Source organism: Manis javanica, chromosome 12, assembly GCF_040802235.1.
Source record: "Manis javanica isolate MJ-LG chromosome 12, MJ_LKY, whole genome shotgun sequence".
Taxonomy (NCBI): Eukaryota; Metazoa; Chordata; class Mammalia; order Pholidota; family Manidae; genus Manis; species Manis javanica.
In genome coordinates, this window is record NC_133167.1 from 32,119,381 (window position 1) to 32,143,984 (window position 24,604).

Below are 24,604 nucleotides of genomic sequence, written 5' to 3' on the forward strand. Positions count from 1 at the left end.
ATATTACTGCAAAGTTGCTGATGGAATTATGTATATTGATAGAAAAAGTGATAATAAATTATAAGAGGCAGCATCTTATCCCTGATAATAAGAACTAAAAACTGTTAAAATAGTCAAAATCTATCTTCCATGTACAAACTACAGTTGTTCCTCACCATACCCCACAGTTCAAAACACGCCAAGTTTTGAAATCGTTTGTGCAAACTGTCTGGCACTTGGTCTGTACCCAGCACATTTTACTTGCCCTCTATTTCTTTATCATAGACATTAGTATACATTTTTTCCATGCCTGAAACTGACACTTTGAAGATCTTTAAAAGTCTTAATTTTGAGGCATTGCTGCCAGTTACAAGCCCTGATATTCCAATTTACATTTTGAATCTCCTGAAAAATGAATATTTTAACATAAATTCAATTTAGTGGAAAAAATTTACAGGCCCCAAGTGTCCTTGTGATTATCACTTTTAGTCTTTTTAACTCCAGCACTCCCAGATTTTGCTGATCCCAAGCCATTTATTAAACAGTTTAATTGCTAGAGCTTTTCCCTATTGCGGTTCTTCCATGCGTTTTATCTCCTTACATTAGTACCAAGGGCTGAGGGATAGCATAAGATTGCTCCAAGAGGCTAAATCTGCCTCCTCCCTTCTCCAACTGATGGCATAGGCACTGAGTTTGACATGCTGCATTTAATTGATTTTCTTTTGTGACCAATTTACATCTGCAAGCAATGATTTTTTTATGGGAAGTCACTGTAGATCAGAAAGTTATGGTTATCTCCCTCCCTTCTGGTTGCTTAGTAAAACAACAACAATAATAATAATGCTTATGGAAGCATCATCATCTGGGACCATTTCCATCAATGTCTTTGAAAATTTTATGAAGGCCAAGTCCTTCACTTTATAGGATGTAGCTAAAGCACATCCTATTCTCTTAACTAATGGGTTTGATTGACATAATTACACAGTAAAATTTCTGCTCTAGAAAATATTTTGCTTGGGAAATAGCATATTATTGTATTGCCTATTGTAATTCTAAATACATAATTCCATAGGTATAATTCTAAATTTCTCTTATCTTTCCAAATTTCAAAATAAAACGCTCTTAAAAGGTCCAGAAGGCAGATATCCTTGATATGTACATGCCTTTAAATAACAACAGCCAAAGAGAGATCCTAGAGAGTTGCAAAGAGCTGAATCCTGCCATATGAATGATGTTGGCACGGGGGTGGGGGTGGGAGTATATCACTGGTTACCATCTAGGCCCAAAAGGTTCTGTTATGAAGCAAGGCCTAGCTATGGTTGCCAAGTGGGTGGCCAAATCAGTCTCATGCCTGTGGCTTGCTTGGCATGTAGCCGGGTTGGCTGGCTGGCTCTGTGCATGGGTCCCACCTTGATTCTTCTCTCTAGATTACTGTTCCCTTTACCCACCTTGGACGGCCCAGTATGGGAGGTGCTCCTGTCACATAAAGGGATGCCTATACTATGGTGGAGTTGTCCCACTTGGCTCCTGTGTCTACCAGCAAAACTCCTCACGGGCATGGTAGCTCTGGGAAAATCCTCCCCAGCACTCCTTCCGCCTCAAGATTACCTCAGAAGGCGGGCTGCCCTGGCCTGACTGAGGAGGCTCCGGAGAGCAGCTGTGCCATGACACCTGAGGATGGCTCCTGCCTCCCCATCAGACCCCAGTGGTTCCCAGAACCCACACTGAATGAGCCCACTACCTGTAATCACCTGTGTGGAAGGTGTACGAGAAGTAGCCTAAGAAGACTGCGGCCGTGATGACTGGATTCTCATAGGCCTCTAAGACCTTCTCTTGAGTGGGGCCAGACTCTCAACCAGGTCTTCTGTGCCACTTGGGGGCAGGCCAGCTGGTAATTTGCACTCCTGTGGTTTACCCAGGACTGTGTCTGTTCTAGCACTGAACGTCCCACAGCCCAGGACTCCTTGTCTTGAGCAGATGGGGATGGTTGGTTACCCTGGCCTCTGATTTTGTCCTATCAGTTAACAGAGTGAACTATGTAGTTAAGGGAATGCAATATGCCAGTGTGCACATGTGTCCGCTGAAGGCCTTATGATGACCTGTAAGTCTTAAGAGTCTTACCTCTCCTCTGGGAGTGGGAGAGACAGGGAATGCTCATTATCATCCTCCTTTCACATCCTGAAGAAGCGAGGCCACCTGTCCCAGAGTGGGAATGGAGAGCCAGACACAGAACAGAGGTGCTCTGAATCCATGAACAATGCCCTCTCCACCTGGCAGTGATCAACTTTCAATCCTGTCCATTGGAGCCTCACTGTTGGGACTGCTTACCTGGAAGACTCTTGGGGATATCCCCCTTTCTTTTCACCAGCATTTGCTAAACTGGGCTGGGTGGTGTTCTTTCTGGTAGGAGGCCAAGAGGTCACACATTTCTGGCTTTAACCTCACTCCTGAAACTGTAAACAAAGATTCCTCTGCAGGGAGGAAAAGAGAAATGCACCAACACATTATTTCCTGGGATCTTTCACAGTGTACTTTTTGTCTGTTGTAATATTTGTCACCTGAAGAGACATCAAAACATGAGCCAGACTTATCCACCAGTAATTTATACTGACTCATGGATAACTCACTTTACTGAATCTACTAATAATTGTCAAGGGCTTCCCATTGAATACAATTCACTGCATATTTACCAAACAAATACTTGGGAAAAGCATTATGCTAGGTGAAAAGGCAAAATTAGGAACAGAACTGGGAGACACATACACATTAATAAAAAAAAGGGCCAAAAGTGAGGTGCAAACAAAAGAATTATGACAGCCCCTTTCCTAACTACCAGCAAGCATGGGACAAGCATGGACAAGTGCCCATTGAGCTTTGAAGAATGACTGTGCTCTCAATAGCCAAGGCCTTCCAGGGAGGACATTCCTGAGGAGCTGGAATGAGCAGAGGCACAGAGGGAGGAAAGTGTTGGAAAGAATTGCACGCTGTCTTGCAGCGTTAGAGCAAGAAGATACATTTGGAAAAATGGGTTGGAACCAGATGGTGAAGGGAATTAATATCAAGCTGAGTCTAGATATTAGTCCCAGCGGTGATAGGCAATGAGCATAACACTGGGTTAGATATTCTGGAAAGTTTCAAATCCTGTTACATTAGGTACATTAGACATCTATTTAGATAGACTCTAATGTGCCACTTTTGTTAAAAAAAACAATTTTTGAAATATATATTATATATAGAGTATATATAATACACACACACACACACACACACACACACACACACACACACACTACCTTCACCCTCTGATTTATGTATTTATTTAGTTCAGAATGCTGGCAGTTTGCATTTTTATAAATGCCTGTGTTTGTTAAGTGTGTGTTATTCCTGAATGCTTACTGTGTTAAAATTATGAGCCAAGACCTCTAAAAGTTCACATTTTAAGGGGTTTATCTGCAAAATGGAGATGGGGCTTCCTGACAGATTGCTCTAAGTTTAAGGAAGATAATACATGCAAAACATCTTAGGTTGTTCCTGATACACAATATATTTTTAATAACGAGTAGCCATTGTTACAAGCATCAGCATAGATACTATCTGAGAAAAACAGCAACAGCCACATTGTCACCAAAGCACATCCACAAAACCTGCTCAGGGCATCCTACCACTTGGGTATTGGTTTTTCAAGGCTCACAATCTGCACAACCTGGGTTGCTCTAAATATTCTACAATTTAACAAGAAGAGAAGCTTCCAGCTTTGATGCACTGAGAGCATAAAATGCCTTAGTAATCCTATTTGCTAGAAGCTGCTCACACCCAAAGGGAAAAAATAAACCTGCAATGCGGGCTCTGCCTCCCTTGGCCTGGACTTCTGCCTTGCATGCCAGGAGTAATCTGTGGCCCTGACTCTTTCAGTTTGGAATTACATATTTGCTAGGCTGGAAAGGGAGACAGCATGTTCTGTTGATATCCATAGTGCATCTTTGCAGCTACATTATAAAAGGCATTTTTCTATTCTACTTTCTTTTAGCTCATGTAGTAGCACAACCAGTCTACAGCTAAAACACACAATATGTGAACAGTACAGATTACTCTCAAATCAAGTGAGTCCAAACCAGCTGGGAACTTCCCTCAGGGAGAAGTGTCCTCTTTCCTTGGGGACAGTGGCATGAAGATTTCCCTGAGGCTTTGTTGCCCCTCAAAAGCAGTAGCTCCTCAAAAGCAAGGAGGGAAGGGGAAGGGGGGTAGAGAGGGAGAGGAAGAAAGAGGAGGAGTTGGAGGTGGAGGAAAAGAGAGGGAAGAAGAAAGAAGAGAGACAGAAGGGGAAAGAGAAACATTACCTGGCATAACAGGGCTGGGAAGGCAACCAGTTAATCAAAGGGATCCCAGTGTGGCCATGGGCTGCCCAACTCTCCTTCCCAACTCATAAAAAAAGAAAATGGAAACAAGAGGGAAAAAATAAAGGAAAGGAAAAGAAAGAAGGAAAAAAGCAGCAGAGCTATTCTCCTGCAGCAAACTCACAAATGCAAACCCTTCCATTCGGAGGACTCCTCATTAGCTTACTGAATCTGACAACGTAATTATCACAGCTGCATCGCGCTCAGAATAAATAAATACGAAAGTGGTTGTTTAAAATTTTTTGAGAAGGGAAATTCAGTCATCTAGACAGTCAGTAGGACAAGTTTATTTAAAACTTTTAGATTCTTATGTATTTAGATTATTTCAGACCGAGATAATGAGATAGTTGTCTTTCAGTCTAATTGAGTTCCTAAGCTCCTGGCTGTTGGCTGTCACCCCTTTCAAACTTTGCTTTAACTTTCCTTCCTTTAGAAATCTGATCCTGGTGTCTCCATTTACTCTTCCTGGGCTGATAACCTGGTGAAGGCTCAGTGCACTGGAGTGCAGAAAGTGACTTAATGGGATTGAGGAGGTAAATAACCTTTCACAGGAAACAAGATAATCAAATCTCAGTTTACTTGCCTGTAATGGCTAAAGGAGAAAGCGCAAGTTGAAAAGAAAGCTTGGAAATTAAACCATCATTTCAAAATGTCTTGTAATTTGCCTTGTCACGTGGTTTTGCCCTACTCTTACACATCATCAATCCATCAGCTGGAGTTGCTTAGTGCGTTTAATTATTCAGAGTGCACACAGCCTCATGACTATGTGGTAATTTTAGCTCATGTGTATGTATATAGGCTTCATATCTTCAAAGCCCAAAGGATCACACAGCGCTTTAAGTTGAGGTTGCTAACTAACTTGGAGTGCACTTAAAACGCTAACTAGGGGCACAGAACATATGCATTTCCGATTAAAGCCGATGATCTTTCCTTTTAAAATTAATTAGTGCCTATTTATCTTTTCCTCTCCCTCCCACCACATTCTCCCAGGACTGCATTTATAAGAACCCTTGCATTTAGTGAATTAAAAGCTTAATAAAATAAACATTCTGTCAATCTAGGGTAAAGGAAAAGAGTGCTAACCCATTATGTAGATTGACTAAGTCAGGTTTGTAAAAGCCAATAATGCATGCTACATTGGGGGAAAAAAAAGAAGAAAATGCAGGTCTTTCAACTCTCAATCCAGAGCTTGAACTCCCTGTACAATCTCCCTGTAAGACTCCTGTCTTAGCCTATGCTTTCAAATAAACAATAAAGGCAATATAACATCAACATTAAAGAAAACTTTGAAAATGGAAAAAAATTACCCACAAAGCGCCTAAATGAGAAGAGCACTTTATTTTTATACACTGCTTTTCAGTTTTTTTGATATGCATAATACATTTTCACAGGTACATTATAATATTCAGTTATGTATCCTACTTTCCCTTAGTTCATGTCACAGCATAAGCATTTCCATATTACCACACATTCCTGTGAATTATCATTTTAAATGGTCACATAATACTGTATGTTGAGTCAATATACTACAATTTGTCCAATTAGTTCTCTAGTGTTGAATATTTAGATAGTTTCTTTTATTTTTAGTTTATATATATTTTTTCTGTTCAATTGTTTCTTTGGATGCTTTCCAGGAACCAAAGTATAGGGTTGAAGGTTATGCCCATTTTTATGGTTCCTGATATGTATGGTATAATGCTTTGTAAAGGTTGCCCCAATTTAAGCCATTATCAGAATCATATTACCACAACCTCACCAGCACTGGGAGTCATTAGGTTGAGGGAAAAAATAATTAACAGTTATTGTATATATTTAATCACTGGTAAAATTATTTATTCCATGTGTTGGTATACTCCTTTTGTTTCCTCTTTTATAAATTGTTATTTTATGCCTTTGCCCAATTTTCCACTGGATTCCTGAGATTTTTCTTATAAAATTGGATTATAGCAAAACAAAAAAATAACCACAATTAAGAAATCTTAAAACCCAAGGGTGACTGTATATTTTTTTAAAAAAAGAACAGAAACACGATGACATTGCAGATTAAGGAAGAAGTCAGGGGTATGAGTCTCTATTAAACATAAACTTAAGCCCTCTTAATTGTGAGATACTAAACATGTTACCTGAGAACATGTGGAATCTTTCCCAGGAAGGCTTTTAAATAAACATAGAGCATGAGACAGTGGAACGGTCACAGGACTGGGAGTCAAGATCTTGGTTCTAATCCTCATTTTGCTGCTAAATTCCCACGTGAATGTTAGCAAGCAGCAGCGAGGAGTGGGAAGATTGGCTTGGGAGACTGACTTGAAGTCAAATCTTAGCTCTTCCACTTACTAGCTGTATGACTTTGAGCGATTTCCCTAGCCTCTCTCAGTTCCAGTTTTCTAATATGTAATATGAGGCTAATAACTCCAGCATCACCAGCTAGTATGTAGATTGAATAAGAGTTTATGTAAAGCACATAGATACCCAGTAAATGGCAGCCACTGTTATTGCTTCCTGGGTGTCAGGGACTCATTTATAAAATGAATATATTGTAATAGTACACCTCAATCCTTTCCCACTCAAAGTGTCTCCTTTTCCTGAGGGGTTTATCTTTACTTGGAGACTTTTTCAGCCCATAATACTAACAAATTTAACCAGTGTAAAGGGTCTGTGGGGCTGAGGGACTTGGTTTACCCAACTTCCAGCAACACAACTCTATCCAACACCATATGCCAGGTCTCAACCCAACATCTTACCAATGTATTGGAATGGATTAAGGACAACTTTGAGCACAGAAGGTGAAGAGTGTTATGTAGGACACTCCCTAACTTGCCTCAGTCCTTATTAATGGAGGGTTTAAAAGGTAGAAAGAGTGTCTGAGTTAGGTTACAAACTCTTAGATGCAGAATAAAGTCAAGAGACCATCTCAGATTCTCCTTGTTCTCTTCCCCACCATCCCCAACTCCTGAAACCTGGCCTCTAGCACGACAAAATAATCTGGTTAAATTCTGCAAAGATTAGGCAATAAAAGTAATAAACAGAATAGATTTGAAATCATTAGCATACAAAGTGCTACATTTCACTAAAACATGTTAAATAGTATTTAAATTGTTGCAAGAAGGTATACAAATAAAAAGGAGTAGTAAAAACTAGGATGGAACATGAGTCAGGATTGTGCCACTATTAAAAGAAGACACCTTCCCAACAATGTCAGGCAGATTGAGGAGGATGACATTCCTCTCCCTGGGTGTCCTCCCTCCCCAAAGAGCCCGATCCCATTGTCTCTTGAGACCCACTTACAAAGCCATCCTAGATCCTGGGTGGAATTAACCTCACCTCCTCTGACCACCCAGAGCACTTCATACCTGATCTGTAGCTGTGTTTATATATTTGTCTCATTTCCTTAAAGACTATAAGCTCTTTGCGGACAGGGTCCATGACTAATTCATTTTAGTATCCCTCAATATTACACTTAATAGACTCTCAGCTGAATGAACTGGAACATAATTCACCCACAATACTAAAAAACTGAGTTTACCCTGGGACCATAGACTCAAAGATAAGCCAAATAATTGGCAAAGGTTCGGAATAGGATAATGAAACAAAATGATTAAAAAGTGAGACAAATGGCATCTATGTCTGGGGGGAGGTGAAGGTCAAAGGAATTCAGCCTAGAGAAGGGAGATTTGAAAAAGTGGTATTGAGGGACCTTCAAATACATTAAAAAGATAATATTCAAAGAAGGCCTAAAGATTTTTTATTGGAGCAAAACAATAGGTTAGTCATATTTTAATGGTGCATATGAATAAGTCCTGCTGAAGAACTTCCACAGCATAGATATTAGAGTGCTGTGAGAGAGAGTAGGGGCAAAGGCCACGCCTTCCTCCATCCCTACAAATATGAAAGTATATGTTGACAAGAAGGGCTCTGGTAAATTGTTTTCACAAAATTGGTTGTGAAGCAATTGCAAGCTTTTAAGTTTTAGGATTTTTTTCCTAAGATGCTGAAACCTGTTTTAAAGGAAAAGGGGCATTTAGTCCAGGAAGGAATGGAAGGGACTCAAGCCACAGATTTGGAAAGCAAAATGTGACCAACCCACAGAGAGAGGCAGCCTTTGATGTCCTGACGATCAAGGACTGGGGCTTAAGGACCAGACTCTTAAATAACATGGCATTTACTGCCCCAGATAAAAAAATACTTTTGCAGATCAGTGTCTGTGGTTCAAAATGGCCAGGTTCCAAAATCAGTCTTAACTTCCCAAGGATAAGATTTGGAAGGCTCCCTGCAAGAACCGGGTGGAGCCAGCTTCTAGAAGGGGCAGCTCAATGCTTTTCTACTCCCCCCACCCCCCAAATCATTGCGCAGCATTCCTCTTCCAGAGCCCAAGTTCAAGCTGAGGGCAAAGGGAACTAAATGCAGAAGGTGAACCTGCAGCTAAGATTAGAGAGTTGCCAAGGGCCTAATTTTAGGTCCGAGCTGCCCCAGCTGACATCCTTCACTGCTGTCTCAGCCCTGAGGACCACAAGTGTGGCCAGAAGCCAGTGACGGAGCGGGAAGAACGGCTCCCTGGCCATCTGCAAAAGCAATTAGCTTGCTGTTGGGCGTGTTTTGAGAGAGACTACCAATAATTTCTCCCTCAACAAATGTTTCTTCAGGTGTTGAAGAGGCAATATGGGAAAACATCAGCGCTTGGCAAAAGTTCCCACATGCTTGCCATTCTAATATTCATGCTTTCCACTTAGGAGTACTCTCCAAAAGGGAACTAATCCTGGAATCCTTGGATTTTCATGGCAAGTAACCCCCCAATTTCCTCTGGCCATAAGATTACTGCCACAACCTAGAGAAAGTATTGTTAGGATTCTCAGCCTCGTGAAAATTAGACATGGATGGATGGAAGCAATTCTTGCATTTTGTGGGGAATTTCTCTGCCCTTCTTCCACTGGGACTGAGGCTGTCCTTGCACTCTTCACATATTTCCCAGCCACAGGTTTCATGCTTAAATTGTCTCCTTCAGAGGGCAGGCAATAAGAGCTAGCATCTTCCAGACCAAAGGGAGAACAGAATACACTTTAAAGTGACAACTTTGTTATCCTGCAAGCAGAATAAAACCAGAATAATAGGATATAAATATAAGCTCCTAAATGATTCCATACTGAAATGCCACCAGAGAGCAGGACCTCTTGCATAATTATGGTAGAGAAATGCTCTTTATTAACTCCTCACAGGAGCATGTCTTATTTTTTCACGATTCTTATGCCTGGGGCAGCCCACCCTGGGGATGGAGATTCTATGTCCCTACAGGATGGGAACTGTGATAACCAGAGGCTGGTGCTCCCTGCCTGCAAAGGAGACTCTTAATACAGGTTCATTGCTATGAGCAGTGAAAAAGCAGGTTGTCACTGCCAGGCCAAGGGCCTGCATCCCTCAGCAAATGTGTCCTTGGTGAGGGCCCTGTCATCAAGGTACACAAACTGGTCCTCACTGCTTTTCTCTCTTCCTCTATTTTTCTTTCCAATTTTCCTGGTAGCTTTGCCTTCCCTGTCGACTCGTCCTATCTGTCGGTCTGTTTCTGAACCCATTTCTGCACCCCTTCCCTTATGCGCGCATATGCACACACACCCAGTATCGCCCTCCCTGTCTCTTGGCGCTGGCCCTTTCATCTTCTCCCTTGGGGATTCGAGATGTCGCTGCAGGAAGTGCTTGTCGGCCGAGGCAGCAGCAGAGCCCTGTGGCTTTGACAAACCTCATTTAATTGGGAGGAAGCCAGGAGAATTTGAAAGAACTGAAACATCCACGAAAGTCCTTTTATCAGGCATAATTTAAACTCTGCATGGAAAAACCCCTATATGTATAAAGAAAAGTCAACTTCCCTCCTGCTGTGAGCACCCCTCATCTTCCCCCCCCCCCACCCCAGTGCAGGCAGGCTCCTGCAAGATTCCATCTTTTCATTTTTCTAAAAGTGTCAAAGTAGATTTGGCTCTGTGGCTGGGTGAACAGAGAAGGAATACAGATGGGCCTCTCTGTCACACCCGCACATGAGCATGAGCACACTTCCCCACCCGACCACCACACACGCAGAGACACACTGCAGAGCCCCTCTGTTGGTGCCTGTGCTTTGGACGGCCAGGCAGAATCAAACCCAAGCTTCTCACAACACATTGGTTGGACAGTGGCCATTTCTTCCTAATTATTCCTCGTCAGGCAAAAGCGGGTGCCCCCCAAAAAGGTCCCCAGTGGGTCTCAGTATGTAGACTAATAGATCCTGGAGGAGGGCCAGGAGGGAAATGGAGAGAGGCAGTGTGTGTGTGTGTGTGTGTGTGTGTGTGTGTGTGTGTGCGTGCGCGCGCGTGTGTGTGTGTGTGTGCGTGTGTGTGCGTGTGCACCCCCAGGTGTGTATACTTGCTGGAAGTGGTAGGTAGAGGTCTTGAGCCTGAGAGAAGGAAGCTAAGCAGGAGGATCTAGGAGCTCAGACTGGGATGAGAGAATTGGGAATCAGGTGGAAAGTGGAGGGCAGAGGAGGACTAAGTCAGGGGTGAGGTAGCAGCATGGGAGTAAGAATTGTGGGTTGCCTAGAATGTCTTTTATTCCAGCCATATGCCAAACTATGTCCCTCCCCTCCTTCCAAATTCCACTCCAGATTCACCTCCAGTCCAGTCCATCTCACTTGAGTTATTCTAGTTCTCCAAAGAATTGCCTTTAGCACACACATATTCACTGAACATCTGCAGCTGATTATGCACAGACTTCAGCTGTTTAGATGTGATTTGTGCTAATATGTATATGAGGGTGCCCTGTTTCCTCTTCCTCACCCTCTTTTCCTCCCACTCCTTAGGATCCTTGAGGTCAACGACAAGTTTCTTTTTTTCTCCTCAATTTTTATGGCACTTAATGTGTTCTTGACACTTAAAGGCAACTTAATAAATACTGATAACTGACTCTTCTTAGAGGGTTAAGTAAGACATTAACCCGAGTTGTATGATTGTAGTTATTTTTGGAGATCCTAAATGACTCACTTTAATAATAAAATGCCTCAAGATGTCCCAGACAAAGAGCTTTGGACTGCTGCAGGACAATGTCCTGGAGACAGCGGGGCTATGTCTGCAAACCCTGCAGTCTTTGGTCAGACTGTGTGTCTAAGCCTCTGGGGCAGCAGCTCCTGACCAGTCCCCACCCTCACCAGCCACATGCCCTCTGAATGCCCTCTTCTCTGACTGAGCCCCTAGACCTTCCTTGTTAGATTTCTTATCTCTGGCTTAGGGCTTCTAAAAACTGTCTTCAGTTGAATAGTGGATATTTGACATAAACCCCACCTAAGAACAATCTGCCTAAACAGCTGGGCCCCAATCACACTGCCCATATCCTCCATCAGCCCTTCCTGCCACTCTGAGAAACATGAGGGGCACTCCAGCCACGTGACCCCTCAGCGTATTTCAGATTGGAGAATGACTTTGGGCCCAGGCAGAAAAGCCCATCTCAGGGTAACTTGTACTTCCCGTGGGTGTCCAGCCTGGGAGGATGCCCCCACTGCCGCCCGGCATGCCACCTGGTACTTCCTTCGGCAGCATCAGATTACCCATCAGGACAGGCCCAGCTCTCCTCTCGTGATGTATCCCTGTCACCTATCATCTTGCACTCCTTGCAAAGAGAGAAGGGGGTTGTTAGGAACTTTGGTTCTGCTTCTCCAGGCAGATGCTAGCAAAAGCAAACAACTCAGAGGCAACTTTCATCTCATTCAATTTCTATGTGTAAGCATGTACATGTGAAATGCTGGGATCATTACAATGAGGTCTGTGACACCTCAACCCACCAGAGCTTTCCAGTTCCGGAGAATATCATACAAAACTCAGGCAAGGTTGGGTCCCATCTTGCTTCTGCCAGGTAAACTGACATCTAAGCTCACTTCTGGTTGGTTGCAAAGTCTATGATTCTCCGGTGCTCAGAGAAAATGCTTAGACACAGAGACTTAAATGTGTACGTGCATGCGTGTGCACACACACACGTGCTCACACACACACATAGTCCATCACTCACCATCAGGAAGTTGGTGCAGCTGAGATGGCAGGGCACTGAAGTAATTGTGGACCAGGGCTTCCTGAGCAGAGACACGGTCTCTAGGAAAGCCTTTCAGCATTTGGGAGGCGAGGTCTTCAGCTTCAGGAACCCTGCCCAACCTAGCAAAGTGGGAGAGAAAAAACAGAGTTTCTCCAGAGGCCTCCCTTCTGAAAAATTAAGGGGAAAGAAGAAGAGTAAAGAAAAAGAGATGACTAGAGGAGTGTTGCAAAAAGAATTTTTCTAGGATTAGTAAAGTTGATGGCAAGTGGAAATACAACCTCTGCACTGAAACTCTAACCTATCCTGTTACTGAGATGAAGGGGAAAATCTCAGCATTCTATCATTCAGTTCCCTTTCCCCCCACCATGTCTCCAGACATCATGGATACATAAAGGACCCACAATTATAATTATAGAAGCAAAAATACATAACTAAGGATTCTTCCTTAGGGATACAGCAGCCCCCACCAAGCAGAAAAGCCTGACTGGAAATATGCTTCAAGGGCTGCAAGCATAAAACCCTCAAAGGGGAAGAGGAGGAGAGGGATACTGGAGGGTGAAGCATGGGTGGAAAACACCCTTATTTACAGCATTTCTGAAGCTCAGCCCTCAGGGTTATTATCTGAGAAGCTCTCTTGGGTCCCCCTGAGATAGAGCATAGGAAGAGAGGTAATTGCTCAAATTACAGGGAGGACAAATCCTTAAGTTGACCTCCTATTGAATTATAAATTTGGAGATGAGCAGATGCATTAGCTGGGCAACTACCATGTGTTAGTAGGTGGTTGGCTCTGGGAAGTACAAGCAAGACTCTGCCTTCTGGCAGTGAAGTCTAGTAGAGAAGTCAGACAATCAAATTATCATATAAATGCATGAGTATAGTTGTGAAGAAAAAGACCCAGATATCTGACTTAGAGTGAGAGGAGCTGGTCAGGGAAGGCCTCCCTCAGACGGTGGCATTTGACCTGAAAGGTAAGGAAGTAGGCCAGGGGAAGCTGAGGTGGGGGGGGAGAAAAAAATGAATTTAAAGAGGGGAAGACAGGCCTGCTGGCTGGTCTGGGACAAAGAGGGGGTGAGGGGCCAGATATGAAGCTGGGGAGGGAGGCAGGGGCTGATCCTGCAGTCCTTGTGGGTCTTCATGGGTCGTATTTTCTTATAATGTTTGAAAGTCTTCGTTAATCTAGTGCCAATCATTTAAGTACACCCATGTTTAGAGCCAAAGACAGTTTACAAGTGGAAAGCCACATGATGAAAAACCACAGAATTCAGGGGCATTTAACAACAGGACTGATATCCGACATTCAGAATTAAGTTTCATGGCCATGCAAATCCCCAACTAAGCAAAAATTGATGGGCCTATTTAATGTCAAATGTAAGTACCACCCTGATGCCCCTCCCAGGGCCATGATGCAGGGTTGCTGGAGTCTGGCCCAGAGTTCTAATTTGCCTAATTTTTGCATAAGATTAACGTAAAACACTTTCAGGTATCTGATTCCCATGACAGCAAACTGTTTCTACAAACACATAGCTTTACCTTCAAACTCAGGAGTAACTGCCTCATAGACATATGACAGAGAAGAAATTTGCAAATCCCTGGCCCTTGCCAATTTCCAGGTTAGTCAGAGGAGAAGGGAACCCCAGCTGGAGGCCTGCTCATTAGCTTTTGGCCTGAAGAAGAGCTGGCACATATTTTCTCCATCCAGGGTTCCCTGCCCAAATAACAGTCTTCAGGGCCTGTGAAGCCTGGTGTTGCTCCAGCAGGCCTGCCCTTGCTGCCAGCGGCCTGGACAGTGGAAGGGCTTTCTCTGCAGTGCAAGGCTGGCCGCTGTTAGTTCATCTGGGGTCTTTGTCATTTTCTCCCAGATCCATAGGAAGATAAAAAGAGCAGGTACTGAGCAGACACTTGTATTTTCAATTTGTTTTTATTTTGGAGTAATTTTAGGCTGTAAGAAGAGATGTAGGAGTAATACAGAGAGTTATCTTCCACCAGCTTCCCCTAATGTTAACATTTTACATAGCCATAGTAAATGTATCAAAGCTAAGCAATTAATATCGGTACAATACTATTAACTATGCTGCAGACTTTATTCAAATATCATCGGTTTTTTCAGTAAGGACATTTTGTTGTTCCAGGAGAGTGGGTACTTTTTTAATGCTTCCACTTTAGGACATGGTAAAGCAGACACCCACACTAATAAATATATCCAACACTAGGAAGAAACGGCATCAAAGAAACTGTCCTATAATTTTCCAATCAATCTAACAAGTGAGTGTGCCTTCACCAGGCTCCTGTGAATCAGGTCACCATCAAACCCCAGGCAGAGCTTTGCAATGCTCTTACAGCCTGTGCAGGGGTCCTCTGCACTTTGCAGGCATCTTGTAGAAAAGCCAGAGACACCTTCGCTGTTCTTTACTCACCACATGTTCAACCTGACACAACTGACAAGGCCACAGAGACTTGTGTAGCTGATGATTCCTGGCCCCACCACTTAGTTAGCTTGATGACTTTGGCCAAGGTACTTAACATCTTTGAGCTTCAGTTCCCTCCTCTTTGAAATGGGAATCAGATTTGTGAGGAATAAAAGCAGTAACATACACAGCACCCTGCTAGGCACGTAGGAAACATCACACTGAACTTTAGTCCTCTTTCAACAACAAAGCCCTCCTCCAAGCCAAGGATTTTCTCATGTGATAATCTAGATCAGTGCTGTCCAACAGAACTCCAATGATCTCAAAGATATTCTTTTTCTGCCCTGTCCAATATGGTAGCCATGACCTCATGTAGCTATTGAGCCCTTGAAATGCAGCGAGTGCAATTGAGCACCAAAATTTTAAAGTTACTTTTAATTAATTTAAATTTAAATAGCCACATGTGGCTGGTGGCTATTGTATTAGACAGCACATCTCTAGACATTATTCCTTGCTTTGAGGATCTGAGCAAAGAGAAGCCAGATGTCTGAGCTAAGGCAAAGGTGTTGCTGGGAGCAAGGCAATGGGCAGGGGTGGTGGGTATTGTGTGTAGTTGGAAAAGCCAGAGGGATATTCAGTGAATCCAAGTCCTCCTCGGCCTAGAAGGAAGGACTGGTAGGGTAGCAGGGGGGCACTTGGGGCACTTCCTTCCGCCGTGCGACAGGGCCAACAGCTGCAGCGTAGTAGGTGGCTGTGGGAATCACCATTTATTTTGGGAGCCAGTAGTGAAATGGGAGAAAGCCACAGGGAGGCACGAAATTCTGAATATCTCTAGCCAGGGGTTAGGGCACCTGACTCCACTGGCAAGAGAAAGTTTGCCTATCTTGAATGCAATGATGAACAGCAGTTCCCCGAACCTCTCTCCAGAACGGGGAGTTTTGGGTGATACAGAGCGCTTGAAAATCAGAGTGGAGTGTATGGATGTCTGGAGGGAACCCATCCCTCCCAACAGGAGAGCCCTCGGCAGTCCATAGTGCTCTTTATTCAAATATTATCGGTTAAAGTTCTATCATCACAGTGCTCTGTCCCAAGCTATTCTACTCTTTGTGTTCAGATAGCACTCTACATGGAGGCTTTTTAAGGCACGTGAACAGTTAAATATGGAAAAATCAAACAATTTGGTGGAGTTAAACCCTATTATACTTTCAGAGAAGAACAACATCCAAATGTTCAGTGAGGATCTTGTCCCCTTCTCCCCACCTGCGAGAGCATGTTTTCCTTTGACATTTGAGCTCGTTTCCCCTGTCTCTGATGTTTTCCTCACTGCCCTTTTTGCCTCCTCATTGAAGCAAAAAGAACAGAGCCTCAACTAATTACTCTCAGATCAAATAATACTGGTTATTGTAATTGGTCATTGTCCGAAAACACTGAGTTCTTCTTAGCCCTGAGGTTGCCTGGCACAGCTTAGTTAGCTAACTATTCCGGGAATGTCTCTATTATCTGTTTTACTTTGTAAAAGAAACTAGGGATTTGTTGAAAGCTGGTAATAAAAGTCTGCGCTGGTCTGAGCCGAGACTGCATAGAGAGGGCCTGGGAAAGCATGACCTCCATGAATCAAGTCGTCCCCCCCACCCCCAATAGCCACTCAATGATGTTATGTGGTTTCTCTGTGTTGGAGAATAATAAACCCACTAGGTTTTCTTACAGGCCAGCATCCCTCATTCTCAGGGCCTTGGGCATGGTTGAGGAGCACAAACAATTTTAATGACCAATCTCACTGAAAGTAAAATGGTTCATAGAGAAAAATTCGCAGACTCACAGGTGCCTGGCTGTCCCTGGGGATCTTCCTGGGCCTTAGGGCCCCCAAGTTAGGGTGCTCAGGATCTGAATGTTCAGGACTAAGGTCCAGGAAAACATCCCTTCAACCTTGCTGAAACATAAGCTTTCCAAGGTGGTGCTCACCTGCTGCAGACGTTCTGAAGGCTCTGAGGCTTAGGCAGTGGGAACCATTCTGGAAAGCACACATAGACACATTAAAAAACAAAAACAGCCCTAAAATTCTGTTGCCAAAAATATTAAAATATTAAAACCCTAAGTCTTCTTCTTGCCTAGGGGTAAGAGAGAATTCAGAAACTAAATGGTGTTTAAGGCCTCTTCTCACTCTGGATTTTTATCATTCTGTGGGGGTCACTGGTATGGGTTGAATTGTGTCTCCCCAAATTCATATGTCAAAGACCTAAAAATACCTCAGAATTCGACCTTAAATGGAAATAGGGTGGTTGCAGATATAATTAATTAATAGATGAAGTCATAAAGAAGGACCTAATCCAATATGGCTGGTGTCCTTGTAAAAAGAGAAAATTTGGATACGAAGATAGACATGTATAAGGGAAGACTATGTGAAAAGACACAGGGAGAAGACAGCCATCCCCAAACCAAGGAAAAAGAAGACCTGGAACATATCCTTCCCTCCGAGCCCTTGGAAGGAACTATTCTGCAAATACCTCAATTTCAGATCTAGCCTCCAGAACTGTGAGACAATGCACTTCTGTGGTTTAAGCCACCACCCAGTTAGTAGTACTTTGTTACAGCAGCCCTAGCTAACTAATACAGTCACAATATTCAGTAAAGTCAGCAAATGTTTATTTAAGATCTAGTATGTGCAGATCATGTACCAAGTGCTAGGGAGAATACAAAAGAAGTGAAAAAAAAAGAAGAAAAAATCCTCCCCACCCTTGCAGAGCTTAAAATTCATTTGAGAGAACAAAGTGTACCTTTGTACACACACATGCACACACACAAAGTCATGTGATGAATGATGAGGTAGAATCTCAAAGATTCAAAAGTGGTAAAAAGTAATGGGACTAATTTAATATGTCACTTCAAGTAAAAGACGGAAGTGAATTCTGGCTTGAATAATCCAAATGGGTGATATTAAGATTGTAATTTTCCTTGGAGCATTCTAACATTTACATGTGAATACTTGTGTTTCCATTATCTTTGTATTTACACTATTTAACCCACATTAAAACCACCGTCAAAGGGGACAATTTCTCATTCATTCAAAATACACTAATTAAATGCTTACTCTATATTAGGGCGATAAGAGGAGTTACAGGGAATGTAATGTGATTCTCCATATCAAATCCTTCTATTTCCCACTCCAAACAGAAAAGAGTATTTCAACTCTCATTTAAAATGACGTTTCTGTGCTATACTTTTCATTGGCCTGAAATCTAATTGTTTTGTTTTTAAAAGACCTTCTGTCTCCTATAGAAATGGAAGACGCCAGGACCATTTATTGAACAAAAAATTTAATCATAGTTGGGCTAAAAATTATTTTGATAATACTGACATATGCATGCCTGTATGTGCACAGAAAAAGACCTGAAAGGCTGCTCACCTGAGAGTGGTAAGGACTATAGGGGCTTACCCTTTTTCCTTCTATGCTTATTTTTTTTAACTTAATTTTTATTAAAAAAGCACATACTATTTTCTAACTTCAAAAGTGAGTTCAATTAAAGTGGAACTTACATTTTAAGAGTTGTAGAGTGAAAGGAGTGTTCAAAGAAGATGATTTAAACTGTGTTTTCAAGGTCAGATGTAATCGAATGTGCACCAATCTGTTAGCATTTTATAGTCCCAGGTGGGCGCTAAGGCAAGCACTTGTATATACAGGCTGTTTACTCTCTCTTCAGATGATTGTGCCTAAATTCAAATAACCAGTAAAGATAAGAATAGCTGGCACTGGTTTAGAATGTTTATTTCCAAATCACTTTCTGCTGCCTATTTACAGTTCTTACCTGGTCAAACAAAATTAAAATATTTCCTCATTTAGTCATACCCCAATTTACAATCAACCTAATGAAATCTGTTTCAATGTTCTCCCATGTTTTGTTTTTCCTATCGTGAAGCTCTACACACTGCGGTTTTTGGCCTTCAGTATTTTAATATTGTTTCTAACTTGAATGCCATTTCAGGGGAACATGGTTTCAGAATTAGCTGACTTAATATTTGAACACTGAATCTAGCGTTTGAAACTGCTGCTCCACGTTCACTGAGGCCTTAAGGAAAATACTTTAATCATGGTCAGCCTGTTTCCTTAACCCAGATAAAGAGAGTGTATTTGCCTCACAAGGATGAAGTGATTCACTGAATTCATTGATTCAGTGAGAAGATGAATGCAAAGTGCCTTCCTCAGAGCATTAAACAAAATAAATCCTACTTGATCTTCTTCTTCTTCATCCTTTCAAAGTGATGGGCATTGTAAACTGTGTGAGGTTAGAACGCTGGACCTGGGTTTTGTATCCACACTGTGCCACTTACCAGCTGTGTAATCTGAGGGTTTTGTGTAACCTCACCGGGCCTCAGTTTTTCCATCTGCAGAAGAGGGATATTATAGTTCCTACCGCCTAGGGTTGGGAGAATTAGCATAGTAAAGATAATGTAAGTATTTCCTTACCCTGGGTCTCTTTTATTTCTGCAGCTCTCTCATCTGATGTACTTAATTTTCTCTCTCCTCTCAGGCATTTCTGCTGCCTTGCTCTCCTTGGAAACCCTCCATAACTTGCTTTCATTCTACTGAAACTCTAACATACTCCATGCTTGAGTTCTTACAAGACTGGCTTGATGTCTTTTGAGTTTTCAGCATAGGCCAGAGGCATGTTCTTAGCTATGTGATGTAGTAACATGAATACAAGCCTGGGCTCAAATCTTCCTTTCTGCTGCTGCTGCGCTCTGGGATCTGGGGAAAATTACTTAACCTCTCTGGTTAAGTAACTCAGAAGTTTCCAAATTTGTAAAATGGGAATTCTTTATCCAGTTACTTTGGAGAATCAGATAAGATTCAGCACTTGGTGTGCAGTTAGGGCTCACTATTAGTCCTGTTCCTTTTTCTTTTTCTTTTTCTGATATTGACCTCTCATTTTGGAGAGGTAGCATGGCCTAACAGTGGTTCTCAAGCCAAGCTGTGAACTAGCATCAACCAGGAGAGTTCTGAACCAAAGGGGGGCCCTGGCTCACCCAACAGCGTCTGACTCATGAGCCTGAGGAGGGCCCAGCATCGGTCCTGTGTTGTGCTGTTATTATTGTTTTCAGTGGTCTTCACGTCTCTAGTGTGGCACCAGCTGAGGCAGAGGGGGCTGGCTGAGCAAGGGGGCAGGGTGGACCCCTCACCAGCAACTCCCACACACTTCTGTCAGGCTCATCTCCTCAAGCAGGCTTGTTGTGGAAGTTCAATTAATCAATGCCTATAAAAATGGTGGAACGTAGGGTCTGATGCACACATAAATGTTTTTCAACGATGTGAAAGAGGAAGCCTGACAAGGGAAAAATCAGTCCTTAATAAAATCTCCCAGCAAAGGATGACCTGTAAGAGTTGCCCAGGAGACAATGTTAATTTAACAACACTGAACTTGAAGTTCCATGACTTGCATAGACTGTGCCCGACTCTCTTCCCACATCTATTTCTTAGCTCCATCAGCTGAGGTAGAGGAACGGATGCGTCCAGGACACCGTCAGGTTGCTGTTATGAAGCAAACAGGGCCCAAAGCCCTTCTGTGGCCTGCCCTCCCGCTCTCGTGCAGGTAACCTGATGCTGAATGACCCTGCCTCTTTTCCATTGATTTTTCCCAGTATAAGCTGCAAGCGATCAATGAAAGAGTGAGCCACAGGCAGATAGGCATTTTTACACAGCACTGTTTCAAGAGCAGTCTTTTTCTCTGGCTTTAGTACCCTCTAAAATAATATGTTTCTAAGTAGCTAAATTCCAAAGGGGATGTAAATCTTTAGACCAGACTTTTCTCCATCTTCTCCATCTGCAGTTCTTTTAAGAGTTCTCATTTGAGTTCAATTGGAATTAGAGGCAGGGAAAGCAAAGCGAATCATGAAAGGAAACTTAAGAAGCTGAATATTTCGATTTCCTAATATTTGAGTAAGACCCAAATGAAGGCAGAACTGTTGCTACTATAGTAAAATAATGCATTCTTTCATAAATGCTAAGAAAGCTCATTTCACAGCTGATTCAAGTCAACAGAGCTTTGTTGGCTGATTGATACATTACCAGGACCATTTTGAGTCTTAGCTCAAGGTAAAACATTTTCTAGTTACTATGGTCTTACCACAATCACCCTGAGGTTATCTTATAGTGTGGTCCACTGAACTACACTTCTGGAATTTCCTGAATACAATGCATTCTTGAGATACCATATATTTAAATAGTTGATAATGTTGTTAGCCTTATTTCACTATCTCAGGCAGTAACTTTAAAACTTCATTGCAAAAATTTGTGGCTCTCCTCCTACCTCTGTCACACTCCCACCCCAAATGCATACACTCACACCCCCATAGCTGCTTGCTTCCTGAGCCTTTGGCTCAAGGAGTCTAAAACTGGCTCTTCTTGTGCTTTGCACTTTACCAGGCTTTAGACTCCTGTCTGGGTGTCATCATCAGGAGGCTAAATAAAGTAGGAGGTGCCCATGGGCCACACTCCTTGGCACTGGAGCCTGGCTCTCCAATGCATCTTTGTAACTTACCACTTTTCTAATCCTGCATCAAAACTTCCTTTGGGTTTAAGAAATTATTCCATCTTTGGAAGCTTGTTCTTAAAGTAACGGTCTCTGTAGAGGAAGGGGAGGCCAGGCCTTGCGAGAGAGTGAAGGGAGAGGTCATAATCAGGAGCCTCCCGTCCCCCAGGGGCAGCATGGTGCCTAATATCTGTCCACCCCCACAAATGACGTTGGGCTATAACTTGATCAGATCATTGGGTGTTTATGAGACTTAATGATGCATCATTTGACCACTCCCCTGCAGTCTCTACAAATGTTTAAAGGCTACCACATTTGCTCAGCACTGGGAATACACAAACATGGTATTAGCTTATGATCCTATGATTTCCATGGTATTATGATCAGTATTATTTTCTGGTCCTCTCCAGCCCAATGGCTTTTCCTTCTCAGCTTCCCAAGACCTCTTTCCCTCTGCCTGACCCTTTAGTACTAGTCCCCCAGGGTTCTCTCATAGTGTTCTATTGACCCTCGGGCAATTGAATTCACACCTGCGGCTTTAAATACCACTTACATCAGATGACTTCCAATTTTTGTATTTCTTGATTGAATACTTGTAATCACAAGTTTGTATTTCCTTTTTTCTTTCTCTTTTTCTATTAATGGATAGTTGATAGACTATATTAATTAGTTTCAGGTGAACAACATAATGATTCAACAGTGGCCCACATTATTAAGTGCTCACCCTAGTAAGTGTGGTTCCAAAGCACAGCCTTATATTTAGAATTGTTTTTCAGTTATCTCCTTTTGGTAGTCCTGAAGATACCTTAACCTCAAAACATTCAAACCTTATACTCTAATTACTTTCCCCACAAACCTGTCCCTCCTCCTTTTTCTTTCCTGTGCCAGAGAATGGTGCTATCGTTCCCTCACCCCCTGGAAATAGGTTTTTCCTTCACAGTACAAGTCCAATCAGTTACAACCTTCCCTTGATTCTACCTCCTAGATGCCTTTTAGATTTGTTGCCTCCATTCCCTATCCATTGCCACTGCTCCAGTTGGGACTTCTTTTTGTCTTCCACAATCAAGAGCATTGTCACATTGCTTCTGGTCTCAACCACTGCCAGTTTAATTCTGCATATGGTCTCCTACGCAATTTGCAAATTTAAATCCTACTACATCACTTCCCTGCCACAAATCATCCAATGCCTTCTCTTTGTTTATCGTTGAAATCCAAATCTTTAGGATGCTTACAAAGCACCTCTTGTCTCCTTCTGGTCCCTGTCTGCCCTTTTAGGTTAATCTCCAGCAAAATCCCACCACCAAGCCAACACTTCAGCTTCCTTGAGCAATTTACCTGCTTGCTATAGTACTAAATATAACCGCTTTTCGCATCCTCTGTATCACATTCCTTTGTCTGAAATGTCCTTATGCTCTTGCTCACCTGGAGAAAGTCCACTTAGTCATCTTTGAGACCAATTCCTTACATTTCCCAGACTAAGGAAGCCTATTTCCTAGTTTTCCTAGAGGTACCCAGGGGATGCTGTTATAATACTTTTCACATTGTATTGTTTATTTTTTCCCCTATAGACTGTATACCTTGAAGACAGGTATCACTGCTTTATTTATTCTTGATTCTCCCAGTTCCTGGCACCCAGCATTCAATAAATATTTGTTGAATGAGCAAAAAATTTGTAAGTTTGTGAAAAATAAAAATGAAATAAATTTACTAAGCCTTATACTTAAAATGGAAAAGTAACTCAAGAAAGCCCACTTACACACATATCCTGCTCGATGGCTTACAGAAATGGATAGAACAGGGCACTGGCCATGAGGGTGGGGAAGGAGCCTCTGTTTTAAGCCAGTTCCATGATATTTGGAATCTTATGGCTCCTTTTCTTGAACTGGGAAGAAACATGGCAAAAAAATTTTTTTAATTAAATTAAATTAAAGAATTTTTTTTACCTGTTTTCATTCATTTGCAATTTTTCCTAATCTTAACTGCTTTAGGATCATCTAATCACCCTCAAAAAAACTAGGTAATCGCCACCAAATAAATTAAAGATAAGGAAACTAAAAATAAATGTAGAAAGTAGGAAAAACTATTAATGAAGATCAAAGTGGGCTGTGTATCTAAATGAATTTCACTGACTGATTTGGGGGATGCGTTAATAAAGATGTTACGAGTAACTCCTCAGGAGCTTTCTGCAGCCTTGCAGAAGTGCGACAGTAATGAGCCCACTCAGAGTTCACAGATTCAGTGAACGCTGGTAGCTTCATTAGTAAGGGAGGGCTGGTGGAATCCCAGGGTAGAGACGCCACTCATATTACATTCCAGAAACATGTTGCCAGGCTTACAGATTCTAAAATCAAGTCTAGGTGGATGGACATAATCATTTGGAAACAGACTTAGAAAGGGTTATTAGCTGATCCCCAGTCTCGGGCATTATTTTAATTGTTAAATCATCATATTTGCCCTCTAATAGTGGAAGGTAAAGTGGAATACTGCCATGAGCACCACCTTGGAGTCCAACAGGTTCTGGGTCACCCTTTCCTGGCTAGGTGACTCTGGGCAAGACACCTCCCTAAGCCTCTCCTCTCTCATTTATCAAGTAGGGATGATAACATTGCATCTATTGATAGGGCTCCTGTGGATCAAAGTAAAATCATGTATGTAAATGCCTACCTCACAGTTAGTGCTCAGTAAACAGTAGTTATTATTATTCGGTAATAAGGTTAATAATAACTTACATGTACTTTCTTGGCACAGCACGCAGGACAAGGATTGTTAGAGTCCCAGAGTGTGCAATTGGCACTAGAATCCAAGAACTCCTGTCCTCTAATTTCATTTCACAAATATTTATTGACAATAATGCACCATTTACAGGGCATGTGTAATACACTAGAAATATAAGATGTTGTCAAGTTTGCTCTGCAGAGAACTTCAGCCCTCTTTCCACCATACCATGCTTTCGGGTGAAATCAACAGTGACAGCAATAATGCCTCTGTGATCTAGTAGCGCTTCCCAGATACCCATTATGAAGCGTGCCGAAAATAAGCATTCTCCCATATCCACAGTGGGCAGGTATCTCACAGCAGTTCAAGTAAGGGGAGCAGAGTGGAGCCTTCACCAGAAAGGGCAGCCTTAACAGCTCAAACTGACTTAGGTAGAAGTTTGAAAACTGAGGGTCAGCTTTTAGGGAGTGTGAATTCAGGCAAGGTTTAGGCCCAAGCAAGCAAAAACAGAAGTCAGTTCTGGCGCTCAGAGGGATGCTTGACAGCTAGA

The 24,604-nt window shown here is 42.4% G+C and overlaps 1 protein-coding gene and 1 long non-coding RNA gene across 6 annotated transcripts in view; one reads left to right on the plus strand and one right to left on the minus strand.

Annotated features, from left to right (window-relative positions):
* LOC140844992 (uncharacterized) overlaps positions 1–24,604 on the plus strand; it is a 57,888-nt gene that overhangs the window by 23,263 nt on the left and 10,021 nt on the right. The window lies entirely within an intron of this gene.
* CDK15 (cyclin dependent kinase 15) overlaps positions 1–24,604 on the minus strand; it is a 73,354-nt gene that overhangs the window by 2,500 nt on the left and 46,250 nt on the right. For 3 of the 5 annotated variants that reach the window (XM_073218333.1, XM_073218336.1, XM_073218332.1), the window contains 2 exons: positions 16,778–16,826; positions 12,390–12,529 (listed from right to left, as the gene is read on the minus strand). In XM_073218333.1, coding sequence (XP_073074434.1) covers positions 12,390–12,529; positions 16,778–16,826 — 189 coding nt within the window. Of the gene's footprint in view, positions 1–2,307; positions 2,451–12,389; positions 12,530–16,777; positions 16,827–24,604 lie in introns of all 5 variants that reach the window. The other 2 variants (XM_073218335.1, XM_073218334.1) reach the window with 1 other exon arrangement.